The sequence below is a fragment of the Oncorhynchus mykiss genome, chromosome 5, assembly GCF_013265735.2.
Source record: "Oncorhynchus mykiss isolate Arlee chromosome 5, USDA_OmykA_1.1, whole genome shotgun sequence".
NCBI classification, from domain to species: domain Eukaryota; kingdom Metazoa; phylum Chordata; class Actinopteri; order Salmoniformes; family Salmonidae; genus Oncorhynchus; species Oncorhynchus mykiss.
Window position 1 is genome coordinate 10,828,300 of NC_048569.1, and position 24,306 is coordinate 10,852,605.

Below are 24,306 nucleotides of genomic sequence, written 5' to 3' on the forward strand. Positions count from 1 at the left end.
GTGTTTATGAAGGTAGTTCTTCCATGAGAATACGTTTTATTCATTAGGCTATACGTTAAAACAAAAAAACACAAATCAAATGAAAAACACCATAGTTCCAGTGTTATACACCATCACAAATACATTCAAAATTATTTTGTTTAGACAGGCCTTTAGAAACATTTAAAAACGAATACATTGTATTTCAAAAGAACATAATATGACATATATATCTGTGTTTAGTAGCCTACCCTTCAACTTTCAAATACCCACGTGGGGTTGTATGCTCCTGAAAACCAATGACTAGATTGGAGGTGGGACTTGCAGTGCGCCAGTAATGTCAAATAGAACCAAATACTATTTTAGGGCTTTGTTATGCAAACGCCAGCGGTGTGGGTGAAATGATTTAATAACATCTGTGTAAATGAAAATGTTTTGCAATACTCTCACAGGCAATCGTGTCTGCTTGGGTTTGCATGTAAGATGAACGTGTTGTAGTGAGTCAGTTGGTGAAGACTCATTTAGGAATAAAATTGATTATTATAAACACTACCAGGTACATCAAATAAAGACAGCATACAACATAATGAATAAGAATAAGCATATTTGTGATCCAATGAGCAATAGAGCAACCAGTTCAGAGTTCAGATCCCTCTCGGCTGCCGGAGTACTAGCTGTATCCTTCCCTCCTCTAATGGAAAGGATAGATTAATGACAGCGTGAGGAGTGGAGCGCAGGCCGGGAGATGAGGATAACAGGGGGGTGACGCTAGATGACACTAGAGGCAGGCGACGCTGATGTGTAAAAGACAATGATTCTGCAGTTTAGTGATCGTGACCAGGGAATTGATCATGACACTGCACTTCCATCGGACAAGAGACTCCACAAATCTTGGATCTCGTCCAACGCACTGCATTACTGGGGCACTATTCAAGGCAAATGGCATTAGTTTTCACTAGAAAATAATTTGGAAGTCTAATACACTGTGCACGTGCCGGATATTTGTTTCCGGCATTCTGCATGGCAAGAGGAGTCATCGCATTCGTCTCGTGGTATTATTGTGTATTCATGTGTTATAACATGACGTGTATTCATTCATGTACCATTTGATGAGTATTCAGACATGTTTTGTGGTCCAACTTTAAACTGGATCACAAGTACACAAACCCAAGTAAGTTCTTCACCTGACAGACATCTACAAATACACGTAACTCAAGCCATGTCTGGAAACTTCTAACAGTGAATATGGCTGTTCCTCATGGGATTTAGGCCATGCTGAGAAACTTTTAACAGGGAATATGGACGTTCCTCATGGGATTTAGTATTTATTTCAGGTCCCATGTGCCTCCTGAAGCGGGAGGGAATGCACACTTGGTTGCCTCCAGATTACGCCCATTGACCTGGAAATGTGCACCACAGCTTGAAAAACCTCCCATACCCCCATTTTGAAGGAAAAGACCCTGACTTAAATGCTAAATGAACTGTGGAATCCACATTTAGTTCAAATTATGGGCAAATGGGCAATAAATCAATTTTGGATGTACATTTGCACAGATTTGTCTCACATGTCTCACAACAAACAAAAAAAAACTGGCCATCATTTTCTATGCCATTAACCTTGTTGGTAACTGTTGCTTGGCGGTTTGATTCTTCCTGTTGATCACCAAACATTATCCACAAGGTAAGGCCTGGAACCACTTGGCAATTTTTTTCTTTCATTTCACTTGACCAATTCATCATCATAAAAACGATGAATTTATTCTAAATAGAGCGCCTGCATGTTATATTATTATATTATTATCGTTCAATCCTTTGATTTGCAGAAAACTGTCAAAATGTCAAACAAAATCACAGCTATTACCACTTCAACTCAGCAACGTTGAATTCTATTTTGGGTCCTATTTATTAAAATACTATTTTAATCGCTCTTTTAAAATATTATGAGCTAGGGTCAGGATTATAAAGTCTAAGCGATAAAAGAACATGTCACATCTCTGATCTTCTGATGAGCACAACAGCTCATCGGGATGTGGGGACAGAATGGGAGTAGAGAGAGAGAACGTTGTTCACAATAGCACACCAAAGAAAGCTAGGAGATATCCTGAGGAGATAAAATCTGAAATCAAGTCTGCCCAGTCAGAAAATATTTATTATCAGTCGGTTGAAACTCAAGATGATTGAACCTCTTTCCTTTCACTCCTGTAACAAACATGATTGAAGATGACCTGTCATGTTTTGTGGAGGTGTCATGACACGTAGTAGGTTCAGTGATCTGCCTTTGTTAAGCAGGAAGCCATGAGCCTTCTCTGAGTTATACAGATGGCTGCACCATCTCTATATGTGAATGATTTCCAAATGTGCATTTCCGAGGCAACCTGTTTACATGGACCTTAACTCACATACAGAGAGAAAACACTGCACGCAGGCACGCACACAAATGTACACTCCCAATGAAATGATGGTGATGGTAATGTAGGTGCAGTGTGCTTTGCAGAGGAGCAGAAACTAGTGGGGCCCTCATTACTGATGCACGTTGAGTGTGTAGTAGGAGGATTTACCTCTGCTATCTGTGAGCCTCCTGGGGAAGGACGATTCCTCTCTGGCCCAGGCTGCAGCCTCCTGGAGCAGGACGATTCCCCTCTGCCCCAGGCTGAATCGTCCAGGCGGCAGCCTCCTGGAGCAGGACGATTCCCCTCTGCCCCAGGCTGAATCGTCCAGGCTGCAGCCTCCTGGAGCAGGACGATTCCCCTCTGCCCCAGGCTGAATCGTCCAGGCTGCCTCATGGCAACACTCAGCACAAATGTGCATTTCACATTTTCATCTCATAAAACTCATGTAATACAGTGTCAGTGTTTATGATCACTATGTTTGATGTACAGTGGCCAGATGACATGGCGTTATACCCTGGGTTGTCCTGAACAGAAGGATATTGTATTGTGAAGAACATTTGCTGCGGACCAGGCATCTGAAAGCTCTCATGACTCCATTCTATGCGCACCAAAATGACAATCTGCTTCCCTGAATTGCCTTGCGAAAGCTTAACAAGGTAAGATTGTATTTTATAATTTAGCTTTCAAATGATGCCCACCTGAACCAGATTGCGTAAACAACAACAGTAATTGTGTGAAGTCGGGGATGCAGGGTTGTGTTCCAAACGAAACAACTACAAGTGTGCTTGCTCTAGTTCCTCAGTGGCACAGCTAGGAGAGCTCCAAAAATATTTTATAGTTGAAGACTCTTCTTTGAGTCATAAAAATAATTGAAATGACTAAGGCACTGTACACACTTCGAAGACCTGCACCTACCCCAAATGTTCCAATAATATTCTTACCATGTTACTGAATGTATCCAGAGTATTTTCAGATTTTGTTATCAACAAATGCATATCAACAGTCGTCAGGTGAACTGTTGTGTCTAATCATTTCCCCATAATCACCAAACTGTTCCCTTTTAATTGCTACCATGGTTATACATATGCTTTCCATATTTATTCTGTAAGAAACATTTCAATTTAGCCCTACCCCATATAGGCCAATTCCCACCAGTGTAAGGGTTTAATGGTCAAGCGCCTACTCTCCAACTCCATGGAACGATGTTACTAGGAGGGAAACATCTGCAGTATGTTTGGCATGGTTCTGCTTTCTCAGCCAGCTGCTGTGCGTGTGTCTGCCAGCTTGGGTCATGTTTTATGTCGAGTGCTTTGAAAACAAAAGGCGAGCCGTTCTTTCCTCTACATGTGGTGCAGCTGCTGGGAGGTGTACTGGAGATAATAATTCCACCCAAGGTCTACCTCCCAGATTATCTGTGTGGGCACCCCTGCTCTGAGAATTGGTTATGGGAGAAGCGCACTGTACACAACACCTCTCCTGGTTTCCCTCCATCTCCCTCCCTTGGCAATAAGTTTGGCCGCATCACAATGGCCAAGGTGCCATGAGGGAGCAGGTCAAAGGTTAGAAGCCAGAGAGTTCCTCACCAAGTATGTTTGTACAAATTGGCTTCTATGAGTGAGTCTGAACGTGCATCCCGTCTTAAATGCAGAGAAAATGTCGCTGACCATCCGTCTCTCTCAGGCTACCCATCTCTTATTCGTCTTGGCAGAGAGAGCTGAAGGAACACCAAACTGTGCACAGCTGAAGGAGTGTTCAGGCAGTCTGTTGTGGGACAGGTGTCTACATGGTGTTTAAATGGTTTTTAGCTCTGTTTCTTGTGTTCAGCTTCTTAGAAGTACAAACCGTCCTTTCTCTCCTCTGCTCTGAGATCCTGTGTTGATCGTGACAGCCTCGGAGTTCCTGAAGTTCTGTCGGAGCTCCCAATAGGTCTGTGTGCTCTGCTTGACAAGTCCAGTCAGCAGTGATCTCCAGAGGAGATTATAGACTAAGTATAGACTCAGACTAGTGTAGAATCAGACTTGTGTAGACTCAGACTAGTGTAGACTCAGACTAGTATAGACTCAGACTAGTGTAGACTCAGACTAGTGTAGAATCAGACTAACGTAGTCAGACTAGTATAGACTCAGACTAGTGTAGACTCAGACTAGTGTAGACTCAGACTAGTGTAAAATCAGACTTGCGTAGATTCAGACTAGTGTAGACTCAGACTAGTGTAGACTCAGACTAGTGTAGACTCAGACTAGTATAGACTCAGACTAACGTAGTCAGACTAGTATAGACTCAGACTAGTGTAGAATCAGACTTGTGTAGACTCAGACTAGTGTAGACTCAGACTAGTATAGACTCAGACTAGTATAGACTCAGACTAACGTAGTCAGACTAGTATAGACTCAGACTAGTGTAGAATCAGACTAGTGTAGACTCAGACTAGTATAGACTCAGACTAACGTAGTCAGACTAGTATAGACTCAGACTAGTGTAAAATCAGACTTGTGTAGACTCAGACTAGTGTAGACTCAGTCTAGTATAGACTCATACTAGTGTAGACTCAGACTAGTGTAGAATCAGACTAGTGTAGAATCAGACTAACGTAGTCAGACTAGTATAGACTCAGACTAGTGTAGACTCAGACTAGTGTAGACTCAGACTAGTGTAAAATCAGACTTGTGTAGACTCAGACTAGTATAGACTCAGACTAGTGTAGACTCAGACTAGTGTAAAATTAGACTTGTGTAGACTCAGACTAGTGTAGACTCAGACTATTATAGACTCAGGATAGTATAGACTCAGACTAGTGTAGAATCAGACTAGTATAGACTCAGACTAATGTAGTCAGACTAGTATAGAATCAGACTAGTGTAAAATCAGATTAATGTAGTCAGACTAGTATAGACTCAGACTAGTGTAGACTCAGACTAGTGTAGAATCAGACTAGTGTAGATCAGACTAGTGTAGAATCAGACTAGTGTAGAATCAGACTAGTGTAGACTCAGACTAGTGTAGAGTAGACAGTGGAGTGTAGATAGTGTGGTGTAGACAGTGTAGAGTAGATAGTGTAGTGTGGATAGTGTAGAGCAGATAGTGTAGTGTCAGATAGTGTAGTGTAGATAGTGTAGTTTCAGATAATGAAGTGTAGATAGTGTAGAGTAGATAGTGTAGTGTCAGATAGTGTAGTGTAGATAGTGTAGTTTCAGATAGTGTAGAGTAGATAGTGTAGTGTCAGATAGTGTAGTGTCAGATAGTGTAGTGTCAGATAGTGTAGTGTCAGATAGTGTAGTGTCAGATAGTGTAGTGTAGATAGTGTAGTGTAGATAGTGTAGTTTCAGATAGTGTAGTGTCAGATAGTGTAGAGTATATTGTGTAGATAGTGTAGAGTAGACAGTGGAGTGTAGATAGTGTAGTGTAGATAGTGTAGTTTCAGATAGTGTAGTGTCAGATAGTGTAGTGTAGCTAGTATAGTGTCAGATATGTAGTACCACAGCAATGGCTGAAAACGGCAGAATATTGCAAATGAGTAAACGTTGGAAAACTGACCAGTATAATAGTCAGCCCAAAGGTCTGAACATCAAACACTTAATACTACATTTCCCAGCATCTGAACTGAAGCACTGCGAAGTCTTCCACTGTCGGGAGTGAAGTCCGGAGAAATGTGTATCCTTATTAGAAAACTTCTGCCCCAATTTAACACCCTGACAGGTGCACTTTGTGGGAGGAATGAGAATCTACGGTTCGCACAAGGAGGCTTGTGTAGAACGGAAATGTGACCTTGGTTGTGTAATGATCTCTCATTCATCACCTGCAGGAGCTTTCCGGCTTAGTCTACCCAGTGTAGAACGTCGGTCACATCTGCTCTTTCTATTTGTTGAACCGCCGTGCTTGGTTTTACTGCGGAATGGTTAGGCCAAAAGATGAACGACCTTCATTACTTTACAGGGTATGAGCTGTGGCTTTTATCGTTCTCTTGTAGATGTGACTCGTGGCAAAGATTATGACATCATTGCATGTGTTTTTTAGCTCAGCTCAAGAGTGCCAAACATGCTACTGGTAATTCAGCAACACCTGGAAGAACGGTGGTGTGCCACTGGGGCTCAGATGCTGTAGGATCATCAAGATAGCGCCAAGACAGAATGATTAAGAGTGGTAGGCATGCAGGATCATCACTCAGGATTCACTATCTGCCGAACAAAAACACAATGTGCTATTATCAACAGGCCCCTTTAAGCTTGCTGCTTATTGCAACATATGGCTGATAGCTCAAGATGCCAGAGACAATTATTCCAACTGGTAAACATTCTTAGACTGTAATCCAATTAGCAAAATCACCTTGTTGCCACTCATCTGGTCACTAACATAATCTAGGTAATGTTTTGATTTAAAAACCACAGGCCTCGTTTGAGTTTCAATCAAAATGTCAGTTACTGTATGAAGATGAATGACTTGTGTCATTGATTTTATACTTTACTATTCCCAGAGCCAACTTCAAAAGGTAAAGAGATTTGACCCATATGGGTAGATTTTTATCAGCTACTTTATGCTGCTGACCAAGCAGAACTGTCTTTATTCAGATCGTTATCGACTCTGCAGCAGGCACATTGACTCTGCATACACTACAGCATCCCTTATCAAGAGCTTTTGCCCACCATAGACCACAAATGAATCCAGCACTAAAGTATTTCAACAAATAAGTTTTTAAGTTAAGTTCTTAAAAAGGACAGACAAATTGAAATGATAGGCTACATATTATATAGAAAGGGCAGCCGGTAGCCTAGCGGTAGTGCTGAGCGATTTGTGCTTTCTGAGGATGGTTTGGTTTCGGTTCGATTAAAAAATTATTACAGTTTTCTATTTCGGTTTTGATTAATTGGGTTGAATGCTGTAACAACACGGAATAAAACAATTAATATAAGTCCCATGATATTCCTTGGTGTACACAACACAAATGGGCAACAGCACCTCTTCAACCTCAGGAGGCTGAAGAAATTTGGCTTGGCACCTAAATACCTCACAAACTTTTACAGATGCACAATTAAGAACATCCTGTCAGGCTCTCCAGAGGCTGGTGCGGTCTGTCCAATGCATCACCACGGGCAAACTACCTGCCCTCCAGATCACATACAGCACCAGATGTCACAGGAAGGCCAAAAAGATCATCAAGGACAACAACCACCCGAGCCATTGCCTGTTTACCCTGCTATCATCCAGAAGGCGAGGTCAGTACAGGTGCATCAAAGCTGGGACCGAGAGACTAAAAAACAGCTTCTATCTCAAGGCCATCAGACTGTTAAATAGCAATCACTAGCACATTAGAGGTTGCTGCCCTATATACAGTTGAAGTCAGAAGTTTACATACATTTAGGTTGGAGTCATTAAAACTTGTTTTTTAACCACTCCAAAAATGTCTTGTTAACAAACTATAGTTTTGGCAAGTGGGTTAGGACATCTACATTGTGCATGACACAAGTAATTTTTCCAACAATTGTTAACAGACAGATTATTTAAATTATTGCAAGCCGAAGAACATCATCCCAACCGTGAAGCACAGAGGCGGCAGCATCATGTTGTGGGGGTGCTTTGCTGCAGGAGGGACTTGTGCACTTCACAAAATTGATGGCGTCATGAGGATGGAAAATGATGTCGATATATTGAAGCAACATCTCAAGACATTGGTCAGGAAGTTAAAGCTTGGTCGCAAATGGGTCTTCCAAATGGACAATGACCCCAAGCATACTTACAAAGCTGTGTCAAAATGGCTTAAGGACAACAAAGTCAAGGTATTGGAGTGGCCATCACAAGGCCCTGACCTCAATCCTATAGAACATTTGTGGGCAGAACTGAAAAAGCGTGTGTGAGCCAGGAGGCCTACAAACCTGACTCAGTTCAGCTCTGTCAGGAGGAATGGGCCAAAATTCACCCAACTTATTATGGGAAGCTTGTGGAAGGCCCAAAACGTTTGACCCAAGGTAAACAATTTAAAGGCAATGTTACCAAATACTAATTGAGTGTATGTAAACTTCTGACCCACTGGGAATGTGATGAAAGAAATAAAAGCTAAAATAAATCATTCTCTTTACTATTATTCTGACATTTCACATTCTTAAAATAAAGTGGTGATCCTAACTGACCCAAGACAGGGAATTTTTACTAGGATTAAATGTCAGGAATTGTGAAAAACTGAGTTTAAATGTATTTGTCTAAGGTGTATGTAAACTTCCGACTTCAACTGTACATTTAAAATCACTGGCCACTTTAATAATGAACACTAGTCATTTTAATAATGTTGACATATTTTGCATTACCCATCTCATATGTATATACTGTATTCTACAGTACTGTATCGTAGTCTGTGCCACGCTGACATTGCTCGTCCAAATATTTATATATTCTTAATTCTGTTCCTTTACTTAGATTTGTGTGTATTGAGTGTATTGTCGTGAAATTGTCAGATATTACTTGTTAGATATTACTGCACTGTCGGAGCTAGAAACACAAGCATTTCGCTACACCTGCAATAACATCTGCTAAACACGTGTATTTGACCAATACAATGTGATTATATTTGATGGTAGTGACTGCCCATTAGTGCTTATCACTTATTAACCCTAATTTATTATAAAGAAACACAGACTGGACAAGGAGATGGATGGATTATTCATACAAAGGATTATGGTCATTGTACTTATTTCCACGTTTTGTGCGCTATGTACAATATTGGCCTGTTGGAAACTACAACTTGTCATGCCCTGGTCTTTATATTTTGTGTTTTCTTTATTATTTTGGTCAGGCCAGGGTGTGACATGGGTTATTTATGTGGTGTGTTTTGTCTTGGGGTTTTTGTAGGTCATGGGATTGTGGTATAGTAGAGTTGTCTAGGTAAGTCTATGGTTGCCTAGGGTGGTTCTCAATCAGAGGCAGGTGTTTATCGTTGTCTCTGTTTATCGTTGTCTCGTTGCCATATTTAGGCAGCCATATTCTTTGAGTGTTTCGTGGGTGATTGTTCCTGTCTCTGTGTTTGTTTGCACCAGATAGGGCTGTTTAGGTTTTTCACGTTATGTTTCTTGTTTTGTATTGTATCGTCATTATCTTTATTAAAGATGTATGAAGATAACCACGCTGCATTTTGGTCTGAGGAAGAGGAGGAAGAAAACCTTAACACAACTCCCTACTACATCGCACAGTTCAGGCTGGATCTGATTTACCTCTAGAGAAATGGTGCAATGTGCGCATTGAGCTCACAGAAAAAAAAGATGAAAAAAAAATGGAATTGAACCGATGTCAGTCAATTAGTTATTTAAAAAACAAGGAGTGTTGGGGCAGTAACCAGAGGCGTCATGCCCACAGGGGTCACAGGGGCACTTGCCCACACAGATTTGTCCTGTTTACATTTATTTTTTTAAGTTTTTATACTACTAGCAGGACTGTGGCGTATACAATCACAGTGCAGTTATCACAAAACTACCAGTAAATGGTCCTGATCATCATCATTAAAGGAAAACAAATATCTAAACCAGCAATGCTGTAATGTTAGTAGGAGGAGATATGTTAGTAGGAGGAGATATGTTATCAGCAGGAGATATGTTAGTAGCAGAAGATATGTTAGTAGGACGAGATAAGTTAGTAGGACGAGATATGTTAGTAGGAGGAGATATGTTATCAGCAGGAGATATGTTAGTAGCAGAAGATATGTTAGTAGGACGAGATAAGTTAGTAGGACGAGATATGTTAGTAGGAGGAGATATGTTAGCAGCAGGAGATATGTTAGCAGCAGGAGATATGTTAGTAGCAGGAGATATGTTAGTAGCAGGAGATATGTTAGTAGGAGGGGATATGTTAGCAGCAGGAGATATGTTAGTACCAGGAGATATGTTTGTAGCAGGAGATATGTTAGTAGCAGGAGATATGTTAGTAGCAGGAGATATGTTAGTAGCAAGAGATATGTTAGTAGGAGGAGATATGTTAGTAGCAGGAGATATGTTAGTAAGAGGAGATATGTTAGTAGGAGGAGATATGTTAGTAGCAGGAGATATGTTAGTAGGAGGAGATATGTTAGCAGCAGGAGATATGTTAGTAGGAGGAGATATGTTAGTAGGAGGAGATATGTTAGTAGGAGGAGATATGTTAGTAGGAGGAGATATGTTAGAAGGAGGAGATATGTTAGTAGCAGGAGATATGTTAGTAGGACAAGATATGCATCTTTACAATTATTTTTCACGGACATAAAGCGCTCCGCACTCTATCCTCGTTAACAGTTGAAAGAAATGGCACATGGTGAGACAGGGAAGCAACCTGTACGGCAATACTTTGAGAAGTTAAATGAGAAGTTTGTGAAATGCAAACTTTGCGAGGTGTAATTGATCCATAGTGGCAGTACAGGTGCAATGCTGAAAGAGAGGCACCGTGAGACCCAAACCGTTGCTGGCAGCAGTGAGATAAGGGACCGAGTGTGAAAATCACAGCGCTTGATTACATAAATGATTGCAGTTGATGTGCAGCCATTGTCAATGGTAGAGGACTTAAGGCTTCAGTGCTGCCCTAATGGCATGACTAGAACCAGACTACAAGATACCATGTTTAAAAAACATGACGGATGGAGGAATTGATTGTTCTGCAAGTAGTCCTACAAAGCGCCAGCTCTCAAACACCATACGTCAGGTTGTTGGACGTCTATGTAGACGCTGTCATGCGTCACTGCCACGACCCATCACATCAATGAGAAATGGGACATGAAGTCCCATGTACTACTGACAACTGAGAAAATGGAGGAAATGCACACAGCAGATAAACTAAAACATTATTAACTACCATCGTTGTTGAGTGGGTAAGGTAAGGTAAGGTCTGGTAGAGTTTCCACTAGTTACCACAGACATAAAGACAAAATTGTCTATATCGTAAAAATGAATGAAAACAAAAATGTGCTTTTAAGGCCTTCATTTAATTTAGGGTTAGGCATTGTGGTTAAGGTTTGGGTTAGGTTTAAAATAGAAAAATATATATTTTGTAGAAATAGGCGGTGGTAACTGGTGACAACCATTCAGCGGTCATACGCAGACCATATATGAATTGTGAATTCACGTAATTTTATGATTTTTTCTTATAATTTCAACGATAAACAAAAAATGTAGTTTAAATGTTAAGAAAATGTTCACATTTGTCACATCCCTAACTACTAGCCACATAGTAATTGTATGAAGTTGGCTTTAGCTAGCCCCGATAGGTTCTCAATCTGCCAACCTCATAACTAGCTACCAAGAAGAATCACTCAAATTAGAGTAGCTAGCTTGTCTAACTATCTTAGCTGGTATGCTTGCTGGCATGGTTGGTAGACTTTAGAAAAGGAAGCGATAACTAAATGTACTGAATAAGACTCACATTCCTTTCAATCTTTTACCCAGATTTTAGCAGAGATGCATAGTAAGAAACTCCAGTCAGGAGGATACCTACAGCTCAAGCGATATGCTTAGATATGCAGACAAATAAACATGTTTTTTAAAATTTTATATAATTAATCATAATGATTATGCCTCTAGATTGCAGGAAAAAGCTGTTTCATGCATGTGTAAAATTCTAAATTCTCCAATTTACAGATAGGGGGCACCCCACCCCCTAGTCATCAACACAGACTTTGTTCCCCCTCAGATGTTTGGGTGCATGACGTCCCTGCCAGTAACTGAAAGGTTGCTACTTTGAATCCCGGAGCCGACAAGGTGAAAAATCTGTTGATGTGCCCTTGAGAAAGGCACTTAACCCTAATTGCTACAGGGTCGCCGTTAATAATGGCTGACCCTGATCGTGACCCCACTCTCCGAGGGTGTCTCAGGGGGAGCAGGGATATGCAACAACAACAAAATAATTATTGTATAATACCACCCTTATACATGTGTGAAATAGCACAAATATAAGCACCCACCAAATGATTAGAATATATATCTTTACACAGCATTTCACAAAAATAATATTAAACAAATACGATTAAATGTGAAAATATAATACTTAGATGTTATATGCCTGGTATGAATTGGTACGTTGTGGAAAAGCATTATGAAAGAATGTAGAACCCCCCCCCCCCCCCAGATAAAGGCACATTCAGAAAGGGCCCATCTCAAACAATGGAGAATGGGATTCAATATTCTTCATCCCAAAGTGCATTTGTTAATGTGATTTCAGCATGATAAAAGACTGCATGTTTGTCTTTGTAAGCCCCAGACATGTAAACATTACATAACGGGGCAAAGAGAATCTCATCAAGGGATAAAAATAGTTTTGTGTCTGTTATATAATACCAACTATCAACCCAGAATGTGTCATGAGCCCATTTAGTTTGAAACGTTTGTCTTGGTTTCCATTTACTGTATGGGGTATTGTTGAAACTAATGACCATAGACACAGTTCAATTTGGACTTAATTGGCAAATGATAAGCCTTGTTTATTGGCACAACTGAAACCTTATATTGCCATCTTTGGCTGTCTGGAGCAATGTTCACAGCCGAAAGATGACAGTACATTATCCAAGTCAAAGTAAAAGCTACAGGATTTTACTAACAAAGGAGCAGCCTCTCAGTGTTGTTCTGGATGAATGCTGTAATAAAAACCAGCAACAACGAGACAAACATTTGTGTATTATGAGGGGTCGTGAGATCCCTGTAAATTAAGCATGCCAGCTAATGAAGACGTAGATTACCACCTCATTGACCTTTCACGATGAGTTGAGAGACTAATACAAATTTTGCTGGCTTAACCTTCATGAGGCAAAGTAGTGGCCTTTCATACACAAAATATGAGGCTTCCACATCAGGGAACATTTGGATCCCTGTCAGCAGTCAATGTTCAATGTGATGACAACTATTTCCTAGGGTCATATTAAATTGTCTCTCTCTCTACACATAGATGGCTCTTTAAAAACATGCATCATGTGCAATGTGTCATGCAGAATACTAAAGCAGTTAGTTGCATGTTATGAAAAATGTACAAAAACAACATAGTGGCAATGGTTTATGGTGGAGACTGGTTCATACCAACAGAAAACAAAGTCAGATGTATTGTCAACAAATCTCATTATGAAAGCGTTCTCTAAATAGGCACCAACATTTTCTCAGAATCAGCAGAAATCCACAGTTCACCGTGTACTGGGCATTAACCTCAAATTGGATTTGATTAATTCATTCTCGAACTGCTGCGATGTCTGAAATTGAGCATTTGATTAGAAAAACAGTATTTTGTGGCTCACAAAATAGAGTCGATAATCCCACATTATTCAGAGTGCTTTCTCTCATGCACATATTTCTTTAAAATCCTATTCTCACATTCCCATTGGCATCAAGGAAAACTAACTACAGTAGAGTAGCTGTAACCTATTCCTAGAAAGTCCATAAGCACTTTGTCATGTATCAATTGACAACACTTTTGTAGGATGTCACTTTTACTGCAAGATGTCATTGGGATTGAACAGTCAAATGTGGGACAAATTGTGAGCCATTCTGTGTAAATGTGGAATTATGGGATAATCTGTCCCAGAACATGGGGGGATTATAACTATATCTCAGTCTAACCTGTCAATGATATAGGACCTCTCAGTCCAAATGCTTACTTCCCTAACCTCGAAATAGGCCCCTCACTCTAGATTACTGCAATACTGTTTCCCCTGCCATAACCCCTCACTCTAGATTACTGCAATACTGTTTCCCCTGCCATAACCCCTCACTCTAGATTACTGCAATACTGTTTCCCCTGCCATAACCCCTCACTCTAGATTACTGCAATACTGTTTCCCCTGCCATAACCCCTCACTCTAGATTACTGCAACACTGTTTCCCCTGCCATAACCCCTCACTCTAGATTACTACAACGCTGTTTCCCCTGCCATAACCCCTCACTCTAGATTACTACAACACTGTTTCCCCTGCCATAACCCCTCACTCTAGATTACTGCAACACTGTTTCCCCTGCCATAACCCCTCACTCTAGATTACTGCAACACTGTTTCCCCTGCCATAACCCCTCACTCTAGATTACTACAACACTGTTTCCCCTGCCATAACCCCTCACTCTAGATTACTGCAACACTGTTTCCCCTGCCATAACCCCTCACTCTAGATTACTACAACACTGTTTCCCCTGCCATAACCCCTCACTCTAGATTACTGCAACACTGTTTCCCCTGCCATAACCCCTCACTCTAGATTACTGCAACACTGTTTCCCCTGCCATAACCCCTCACTCTAGATTACTACAACACTGTTTCCCCTGCCATAACCTCTCACTCACATTGGTGCCATAAAATAGATAAGATGATATGTAGGGGCGTATTCATTACACCAATTCTTGATTTTGATTTGATTTGTCTTGCAAAAAGTTTCTTAAAAGGAAGCAGACGGAACAAAACAGGGAGGAACCTACCTGAATTTGTCCAATAGAAACTCTCGTTTTAGTTGACCGTTTGTCTAATGATTATACCTCAGGTTCGTGGAAAAAAACGGGTGCAGTTTTCTTTATACTGATTAGAGATGGTCAAGAACGCACAGAAATAAAAAATATATATTTGGAGTTTTTAGTTCCGATTATTTGTTTGCAATATGTGATCTATAGGCGAGAACTTCATGAGGGTTTGAACAGTGTGAGAAGACAACAGCATATTAGGTGATAATCACAACACAGGGTACAACATACGTTCTAGCTCTTAAAGGGCCAGTAGCCTACATTTGATGTACAATTTTCAATTACAGCATTATTTAATCTGCAGTTATTCTTCTGCTATTTATTGTTACTAATAATAATGTTAATAGTATCTTCAATTTACAATTATTATGCCTAATATTTGAACTAAATGCAATATATTAGCCATTAAAATGTAAGAGGACTGAGATTTTGCTTTAAAAAGAGGACTGAGATCAGTTATTTTAAAGAGGACTATATGTGAAAACACCCTGAGTTGTACTCACAGTTCTGCATGTTGCTGCTACTAGTACAGTGTTCTGTTAAAAAAACATAAGAACTAAATTATCTTTCTCCCTCTCTCTCTCTTGTAAAGCCTTGCTACAGCATCCCTAAACCGAATGTCTGTAACGATTCTCTTCTTGTGAAGTAGAGGCGGACCAAAGCGCAGCGTGGTGGTTGTTCATTGTATTTATTGACGACACTATACATGAACAAACTAACGGAAAAAAACAAGAAACGTGAGAACTCAAAACAGCCCTGTCTGGTGCAAACACAAAAACAGGAACAATCACCCACAAACACACAGTGAAACCCAGGCTACCTAAATATGGTTCCCAATCAGAGACAATGACGAACACCTGCCTCTGATTGAGAACCATATCAGGCCGAACATAGAACTAGACCAAAACATAGAAAAACAAACATAGACTGCCCACCCAACTCACGCCCTGACCATACTAAATAAATACAAAAACAAAGGAAATAGAGGTCAGAACGTGACAGTACCCCCCCCCAAAGGTGCGGACTCCGGCCGCAAAACCTTGACCTATAGGGGAGGGTCTGGGTGGGCGTCTGTCCGCGGTGGCGGCTCTGGCGCGGGACGCGGACCCCACTTCACCATTGTCTTAGTCCGCCTTATTGTCCGCCTCCCTGGCTTACTCACCATGACCACCCCTCTCAATGACCCCACTGGACAGAGGGGCTGCTCGGGACAGAGGGGCAGCTCGGGACAGAGGTGAAGCAGCTGCTCGGGACAGAGGGACAACTGCTCGGGACAAAGGGGCGATAGCAGCTCGGGACAGAGGGGCGATAGCAGCTCGGGACAGAGGGGCGATAGCAGCTCGGGACAGAGGGGCGATGGCTGCTCTGGACAGAGGGACAGCTGCTCGGGACAGAGGGGCGGCAGCAGCTTGGGACAGAGGGGCGACAGCTGCTCTGGACAGAGGGGCAGCTGCTCGGGCGGCCCCTGGCTGACTGACGGCACTGGCGGCCCCTGGCTTACTGGCGGCACTGGCGGCCCCTGGCTTACTGGCGGCCCCTGGCTGACTGGCGGCCCCTGGCTGACTGGCGGCACTGGCGGCCCCTGGCTGACTGGCGGCACTGGCGGCCCCTGGCTGACTGGCGGCACTGGCGGCCCCTGGCTGACTGGCGGCACTGGCGGCCCCTGGCTGACTGGCGGCACTGGCGGCCCCTGGCTGACTGGCGGCACTGGCGGCCCCTGGCTGACTGGCGGCACTGGCGGCCCCTGGCTGACGGGCGGCACTGGCGGCCCCTGGCTGACGGGCGGCACTGGCGGCCCCTGGCAGACGGGCGGCACTGGCGGCCCCTGGCAGACGGGCGGCACTGGCGGCTCCTGGCAGACGGGCGGCACTGGCGGCGCTGGGCAGACGGGCGGCACTGGCGGCGCTGGGCAGACGGGCGGCACTGGCGGCGCTGGGCAGACGGGCGGCGTTGGCGGCGCTGGGCAGACGGGAGGCTCAGCTGGTGCTGGGCAGACGGGAAGCTCAGCTGGCGCTGGACAGACGGGAAGCTCAGCTGGCGCTGGGCAGACGGGAAGCTCAGCTGGCGCTGGGCAGACGGGAAGCTCAGCTGGCGCTGGGCAGACGGGAAGCTCCGGCAACGCTGGAGAAACGGAAGGCCCTGGTAGCGCCGGAGAGGCGGGAGACTCCGGCAGCGGCGCCGGACAGGCGGGAGGCTCCGGCAAAGGCGCCGGACAGGCGGGAGGCTCCGGCAGAGGCGCCGGACAGGCGGGAGGCTCCGGCAGAGGCGCCGGACAGGCGGGAGGCTCCGGCAGAGGCGCCGGACAGGCGGGAGGCTCCGGCAGAGGCGCCGGACAGGCGGGAGGCTCCGGCAGAGGCGCCGGGCAGGCGGGAGGCTCCGGCAGAGGCGCCGGACAGGCGGGAGGCTCCGGCAGAGGCGCCGGACAGGCGGGAGGCTCCGGCAGAGGCGCCGGACAGGCGGGAGGCTCCGGCAGAGGCGCCGGACAGGCGGGAGGCGCCGGACAGGCGGGAGGCTCCGGCAGAGGCGCCGGACAGGCGGGAGGCTCCGGCAGCGGCGCCGGACAGGCGAGAGGCTCCGGCAGAGGCGCCGGACAGGTGGGAGGCTCCGGCAGCGCTGGAGAGGAGGAAGGCTCTGGTAGCGCCGGAGAGGCGGGAGACTCCGGCAGCGCTGGAGAGGAGGAAGGCTCTGGACGGATGGGCCGGAGAGACAGCCTGGTACGGGGGGCTGCCACCGGAGGGCTGGTGCGTGGAGGTGGTGACGGATAGACCGGACCGTGAAGGCGTACTGGAGATCTTGAGAGCAGGGCTGGCACCAACCGCCCTGGCTGGATCCTCACCCTAGCCCGGCAGATGTGGGGAGCTGGGATGTAGCGCACCGGGCTAAGCACGCGTACTGGGGACACCGTGCGCACAACTGCATAACACGGTGCCTGACCAGCACCACGCCCGCCACAGTTAGCACTGCTATGAGCACTGTAGTGCTGAGATGGCACAGGACGTGCAAGGCTAGGGAGATGCACAGGAGGCCTGGTGCGTGAGGCTGGCACAGTCTTCACCAGACCCCTCGCACGCACCTCAGGATGAGTATGGAGAGCTGACCCCGGTGCCATTAAATCCCTGACACGCTCCGTCGGGCGAATGTCGTGCCTCATGCACCAAACCAGCAAGTCCCTCATATCACTCTCCTCCAATCTCCCCATTAACTCCTTCACAGTCTCTGCTTCGCTCACCTCCAACACCAGCTCTGGTTCTGAGCTCCTCCTTGGCTCCTCACGATAAACGGGGGGAGTTGGCTCAGGTCTGACTCCTGACTCTGCCACACTCCCCCTGTGCCCCCCCCCAAGAAATTTTTGGGGGTGACTCTCGGGCTTCCATCCGCTCTGCCGTGCTAGTTCCTCATAATGCCGCCTCTCTGCTTTTGCTGCCTCCAGCTCGGCCTTGGGGCGGCAATATTCTCCTGGCTCTGCCCAGGGTCCTTTCCCGTCCAGTTCTTCCTCCCATGTCCATTTCTCCAGGTGGTGCAGCCTCTCCCACTGTAGCTGCTGCTGCTCCTGCTGCTGCTGCCTTTGCTGCTGCTGCTGTTGCTCCTGCTGCACCAGTCGCTTCTCCTGCTGCTGCTGTTGCTGCTGCCTCTGTTTACCACGCCGCTTGGTCCTTGGTAGGTGGGTGATTCTGTAACGATTCTCTTCTTGTGAAGTAGAGGCGGACCAAAGCGCAGCGTGGTGGTTGTTCATTGTATTTATTGACGACACTATACATGAACAAACTAACGGAAAAAAACAAGAAACGTGAGAACTCAAAACAGCCCTGTCTGGTGCAAACACAAAAACAGGAACAATCACCCACAAACACACAGTGAAACCCAGGCTACCTAAATATGGTTCCCAATCAGAGACAATGACGAACACCTGCCTCTGATTGAGAACCATATCAGGCCGAACATAGAACTAGACCAAAACATAGAAAAACAAACATAGACTGCCCACCCAACTCACGCCCTGACCATACTAAATAAATACAAAAACAAAGGAAATAGAGGTCAGAACGTGACAATGTCTAGCATGTTGTTTTATTTTATTTCCTGATTATGTGAGAACTAGCCTAGATTCTTAGGGGAATCAAACTTGCAGAAGCCTTTAATTATACACTTCAACAGTCTACGATGTATTTTCTGTATAAACACTGGATTTACAATTACTTTGTGGGTCAGTTATATTATTTACCCCAACAGAACAATACAATAATTGTTTCAGCATTGCTCGACTATCTAATAATCCCCCCAAAATCAACTGTTGTATTACAACACGAGCCTAGCTCTAGGTGCCTGTAGTGTTTCATATAATGCAGCATTGATTGTGCACCTCGAACAATGTCCTCCACACTCTGGGGATGATTTTCTTCAATCTGTGAAGTAGTAAGTCACATGACTCAACAAAGTACATGTTCTATCACACAGGAGGTTGGTGGCTCGTAGTAATGGCTGGAGCGGAATAGGTGGAATGGTCTCAAATACATCAAACACATGGCTTCCGTGTGTTTGATGCCATTCCATTGCTTCGTTCCGGCCGTTATTATGAACCGTCCTCCCCTCAGCAGCCTCCTGTGTTCTAGCGTCTTTTCAGAAGACTCTTATTTCGTTCAAGCATCACAGATCTATTCCAAATCATTGTCCCCATTATCAAGCAAATGAGCTGGAACTGTCCGCTGTCGGAAAGATCCAAATTTGTCATTCCCGAGGGAGGCGTGGCTTTCTGCAATCAATCAGTCCTGGAAACATTGTTTAAAGAGTAGAAACATCACATGATTGGGTCTAAATAGTAAATTCACAAGAATTTACCAAGACCCTGCAAAGCGTAAACTGTTCCCTCTCTGAAAGGGGACTCATACAACTGCCTTTACAATGACGTTAGTGCAGTGTGGTTGCACAGTCTGAAAGAATTGTTCTTCGCACTGAGCCATTTACTGTCTCTTGAGATGGGTAAAAAAGAGTTCTCACAACAGGAATGCAGGCATTGTTTATTTCGACACCGATGCCCCCCCCCCCCCCCCCCCCCCCCCCCCCCCAACTAAACACAGTCACCACTAAAACCGGGGCAGCAACAGACAATGAACACAGTGAGGTTATCCTCTAGGCCTGTGAGCTGAAGCTAAGCACATTACATTGAGTCTCTGAACGAATAGCCGGTTTTGAATCAGGAAACCAATACTTGATCCTGTTCCATCCATATCCAGAATGACGTTTAGTAGTATGTGCTTGCGTGTAAACTGCCTTCATTATCCCAGTGACCTCTGCTTAGCAATCACTTCAGTAGCTACATTGTATTAATGTACTGTGATCTGACTATACATTTGAATGGTACATATATTTTTAGTTGAACCTTTATTTAACTCGGCAAGTCAGTTAAGAACAAATGATTTTATATATTTATAATGACGACCTACACCGGCCAAACCCAGACAATGCTGGGCCAATTGAGCGCCGCCCTATGGGACTCCCAATCACAGCCGGTTGTGATACAGCCTAGATTTGAACCAGGGTGTCTGTAGAGACACCTCAAGCACTGAGATGCAGTGCCTTAGACCGCTGCACCACTCAGGAGCATTTGCATATCACATGCATTCTCTGAAAATGTGGTCAAAAGCAATGAACAAAGGGTGGGCGTCTATTGAGAAATGGAACAGAACGTTTGACATACAGCACTTCAAGGTATTTTATAGAAACCTTCTCTACTTTGATCCTTGTTTTGCTTCAGGACTTGGAGCACATGGTCTTTTCATGACAAACTGTGTTTCGTCACCTGAAACCCTTTTTACTACTGTGAGCGACTGCTGTCCCTTCTGTCCAGGGTGGATCCATCCTCACACCATCAGAGTAGCACCTGTCCTCGGGCTGGGGAGGAAATGGACATTTGTCCCTTTAGTTCTTCCAAGGCACTCTGAGCGTGAACATAGCACCGTGGACTATACAGCATAGGTGGTCCTGAATAAAAACACACCCATTCTTTACAGGTCATGGAAACCACTATCACTCATTCACTGAATCTACTCTTAGTATAGCATAGGTGTTCTGAAGGGTTGTCATGTTTGTCATGTTTATCAATCACTAACAGACAAAGAATCTGTACTCATCATTCTGTACCAGTATTTCCACGAAAGGGACAATCTAGGCTACATACAGTGCACTGTACTCACAGTACATTGTTGGGTCTCCATGGAGAACTAATGGAATCGGGACTTGGAAAGGAATGTATCAGACATATTTGAGCAATTGTACTAAGTCTAGTTGAGAGGAAAACAAAACCAAACATTGAGCTCATGAACAACCCAAAGCTCCTTACAAGAATTATGTATGTGCCCATAGTACATGAAGCAATAGCCTACTTGGAAATTAAGGATTTGATGTGGCTGCAAAAACTGATGCCAAATCCAACAAGAGAATGGCAACCTTATCTAACATAGCCTATATGATATAACTGAGTCTGTGTTATTTAATTCATACTTTTTTCATAATCAATACTATTGAAATTGTGCACTATAATGGTCATTTCCCACCCACACGCAGTCAAGCAGTGTGTAGACACTGCAGAATACAGACATGATATTCTCTCTCATTAGTGTTTTGTCACAGAGGAGCGCCACTGGGATGTGTACAAGGACCTCCCTCATTCCAAAATGACAAAAGCATTCCCCTTTATAGATCTTTGGCATTTTACGGCCACTGGATGATTTTGCATCCCAAACGACTGTCACTGTTCATGAACAGTGAGTGCACTTTATGCCCTGGGGATTTGGGTAATGGTCCTCATTGTGAACCTGATAACATTAGTGCACCCCCTCCCCCGGGTAATTATGCTGTCAACCAAAATGGATTATAAAGTCTGTCGACTCCTGAATGTTTGTATTTCCTCTGTGGCATGTAAAATAACTGCATCAGTGTACAGACAATATGAGATGTACTAGGTGTGGTTGAATGTGATTAAAGAGTAAGAGATTATCTTCAACATATGCTTATAACACAACTGTATCACCTTGTCGGAAAAGAGAATTGATGTAAGAGAAAATATTGTGAGAGCATGAACTCTTACCCCCTGAATATCAGTTAACTGAATGGGTTAACTATCAAATAAAAAATGTGATTGTCCTCTTAGACAAAATATGGCCAGTCTAACATTTTCGAATGACATAGCTAGATTTCCATCCTCAATAAACTTTTATCACAAAACAGATGAGGTGTGCTGCTAAATGGTCCATGTAGCCTACCTGTCCACTGGGCAAAAAAATTATTGTTTCCACATAATTTCAGCCCAAAAAATGCAATGTGATGAAGTTAAATCAACGTAGAAGACTGATTGGATTTGCAAAAAGTCAAGAACATAAGGGATTTTTTTTTTTACCCAACTTTTAACAAAAACTCTATGACAGGGTGACAATTTTTGGTTTATTTCACGTTGAAGTCGCGTTAGTTGTTAACTCAACCAAATGTAAATGAAAACTAGACGTGAACTGACGTCTGTGCCCCCCACCCCCGTTTAGCAACGGAAGTTGGAATTCCCAGTCAATGAACATTCAGCACCACCGCGTGTAGAGAGCTCCCGAGGTATCGCGACATTGACACATCTGGGTGAGCCCGCCCGGTAACACCGCTCTCTCACCTTATGGCTTGTCATCTCATGACGCCCATTTAGCCTACATGCCTAATCATGCATGCCCTTAGTGACCAAAGTCATTTTGGATATGACAATATGACATTCTTTGGCTACGTTCCAATATTTAACTTTATCCAGAGCTCACTTCAGCTGCCCCAATTCGCCTTGAGTGAAATGTATGGACACAATTGGGCTGTCAATGTCATGCTTTAAAGTTGTAAAATTGTAAAAATGATCATTTATGTCTGTCTGAACACACATTTTGAAATTACATTTTGTCAGATTATGGACCAGCAGAAAGTTACACGTTATTAGCAGAGAGTGGGCTATCACCCTGCACTTACCACATTCTTGGCAGAGCACTTTGCTGACATCCTTTCGGACAGCTCGCCGCGTCTCGACAGGTGGGAAAACGGCGTGGAACACCGAGGTGTCATTCGTGGGTTCCATGAAAAACATGTATCTTGTGTCTTTAGTCAATGTCAAACAGTTATCACCCCTGTTCCAGACAATAGAAACGACAGAATCCTTCTCGAGCCCCCCCGCTTTTACTTCCCATACTTGATGGACCCTTATCCTAACCTGGTATGGTTCCGACTCTGACGTCCTGTTTGGCACGGACTCTGACGACAAATCAACTTCTCCTTTCATTCTCTGGACCGCGCTCTCATTCCGTATACCACCAGCTCTTTGATTGAGTAGCTTTTCCCGCTCTCGTCGGTTGATATCTCTCTTGCGCCCGTCTTCTTGAAGCTTTCCCTCAAACACAACTCTCGACCGGTGCACCAACTCCTGCAGCGGAGCCACGGGAGAGGGGTTATTACAAGTCAGCCCACAGAGCCCTCCATGCGGAGAGATGGAAAAGGACACAAAAATCCCACAAACAACCGAAATAGTGAATGAACTCTGTCCCGTCGCAAGGTATGTCCTCATTGCGACGGAGGTAAGTGGGACTTAAAAGGCTGAATGAGGCGCGCAGGTAAGAAAGGAACATTTGACTAAGCTCTGATGGTGAAAGCAAGTGTGATCCGTCTGAAGCCCGCAGTTGCTGCTACAGTAAACTACAAGATGAGAGGGGCGGAGTTGGTAATGGGAAAGGCTCTTACTGTGCCATGTGTGTGAGAGGATTTCCTCCCTTGACACCAATTTCTGCTGTTTGTGCATTAGGCATGCAAGATTTGCACCAAATTAAACGTAGAAGATAAAAATCCTGAGGTTGTGATTGTTTGTATTTATTGGAAATTGATGTGCTTGATTTGATTTTGATTGACATGGCATTCTTAAATTAGACTGATTTTTGCAAGCTTATTTTTCTTAGTATGCATTGTTATCATGAATCACGAACACAAAATGTGAGATAAATAGGCTACAATCAATTTAAAGCACTTCAGACTATGAGGAATAAACCTGTTACATTCAAGCCTTTGTGTAGCATAATCACAACTGACAGTGACTTATGTGTAAAACTGTGGAACAGCAAGATATGAATTCCCTTTAGAGCAACAACAAAATGGCTACATAAAAAACATTTATTTGGATGAAACCCAATAGTCTGATCCTGGATTACTTGGTGTGAACCCAGGACTGGTCAGTAGCTTATCCAAACTGAGAATCTTGGGGAGAACATTTGCCAACAACGGATTCAAAGTCATTAGCCCCCAATTTACTTACAGTTTCCCTGCTCATATAACAGTCGCACAGCAAGACAGATTTGTTTTTCTAACCATGAGGCTTATTTCATTCAGTGATAACAATTCCAGGCAACAGATTTGCTACACAACATTGTGACTCTCACTGGCCAAGTTAATCACCACCTAAAACCAGTTCTTGTCATTCGAGCTGTTTGTTTCCACCTCTGTGATG

General features: G+C 44.0%; 1 protein-coding gene across 5 annotated transcripts in view; it reads right to left on the reverse strand.

The window, feature by feature from the left end:
* Positions 1-23,461, reverse strand: part of nrg1 (neuregulin 1) — a 158,201-nt gene extending 134,740 nt beyond the window's left edge. For 2 of the 5 annotated variants that reach the window (XM_036976761.1, XM_036976759.1), the window contains exon 1: positions 22,788-23,460. In XM_036976761.1, the coding sequence (XP_036832656.1) occupies positions 22,788-23,376 (589 nt within the window). In that variant the 5' untranslated portion in view covers positions 23,377-23,460. Of the gene's footprint in view, positions 1-22,787 lie in introns of all 5 variants that reach the window. The other 3 variants (XM_036976758.1, XM_036976760.1, XM_036976757.1) reach the window with 2 other exon arrangements.
* Between the last annotated feature and the right edge of the window lie 845 nt (positions 23,462-24,306).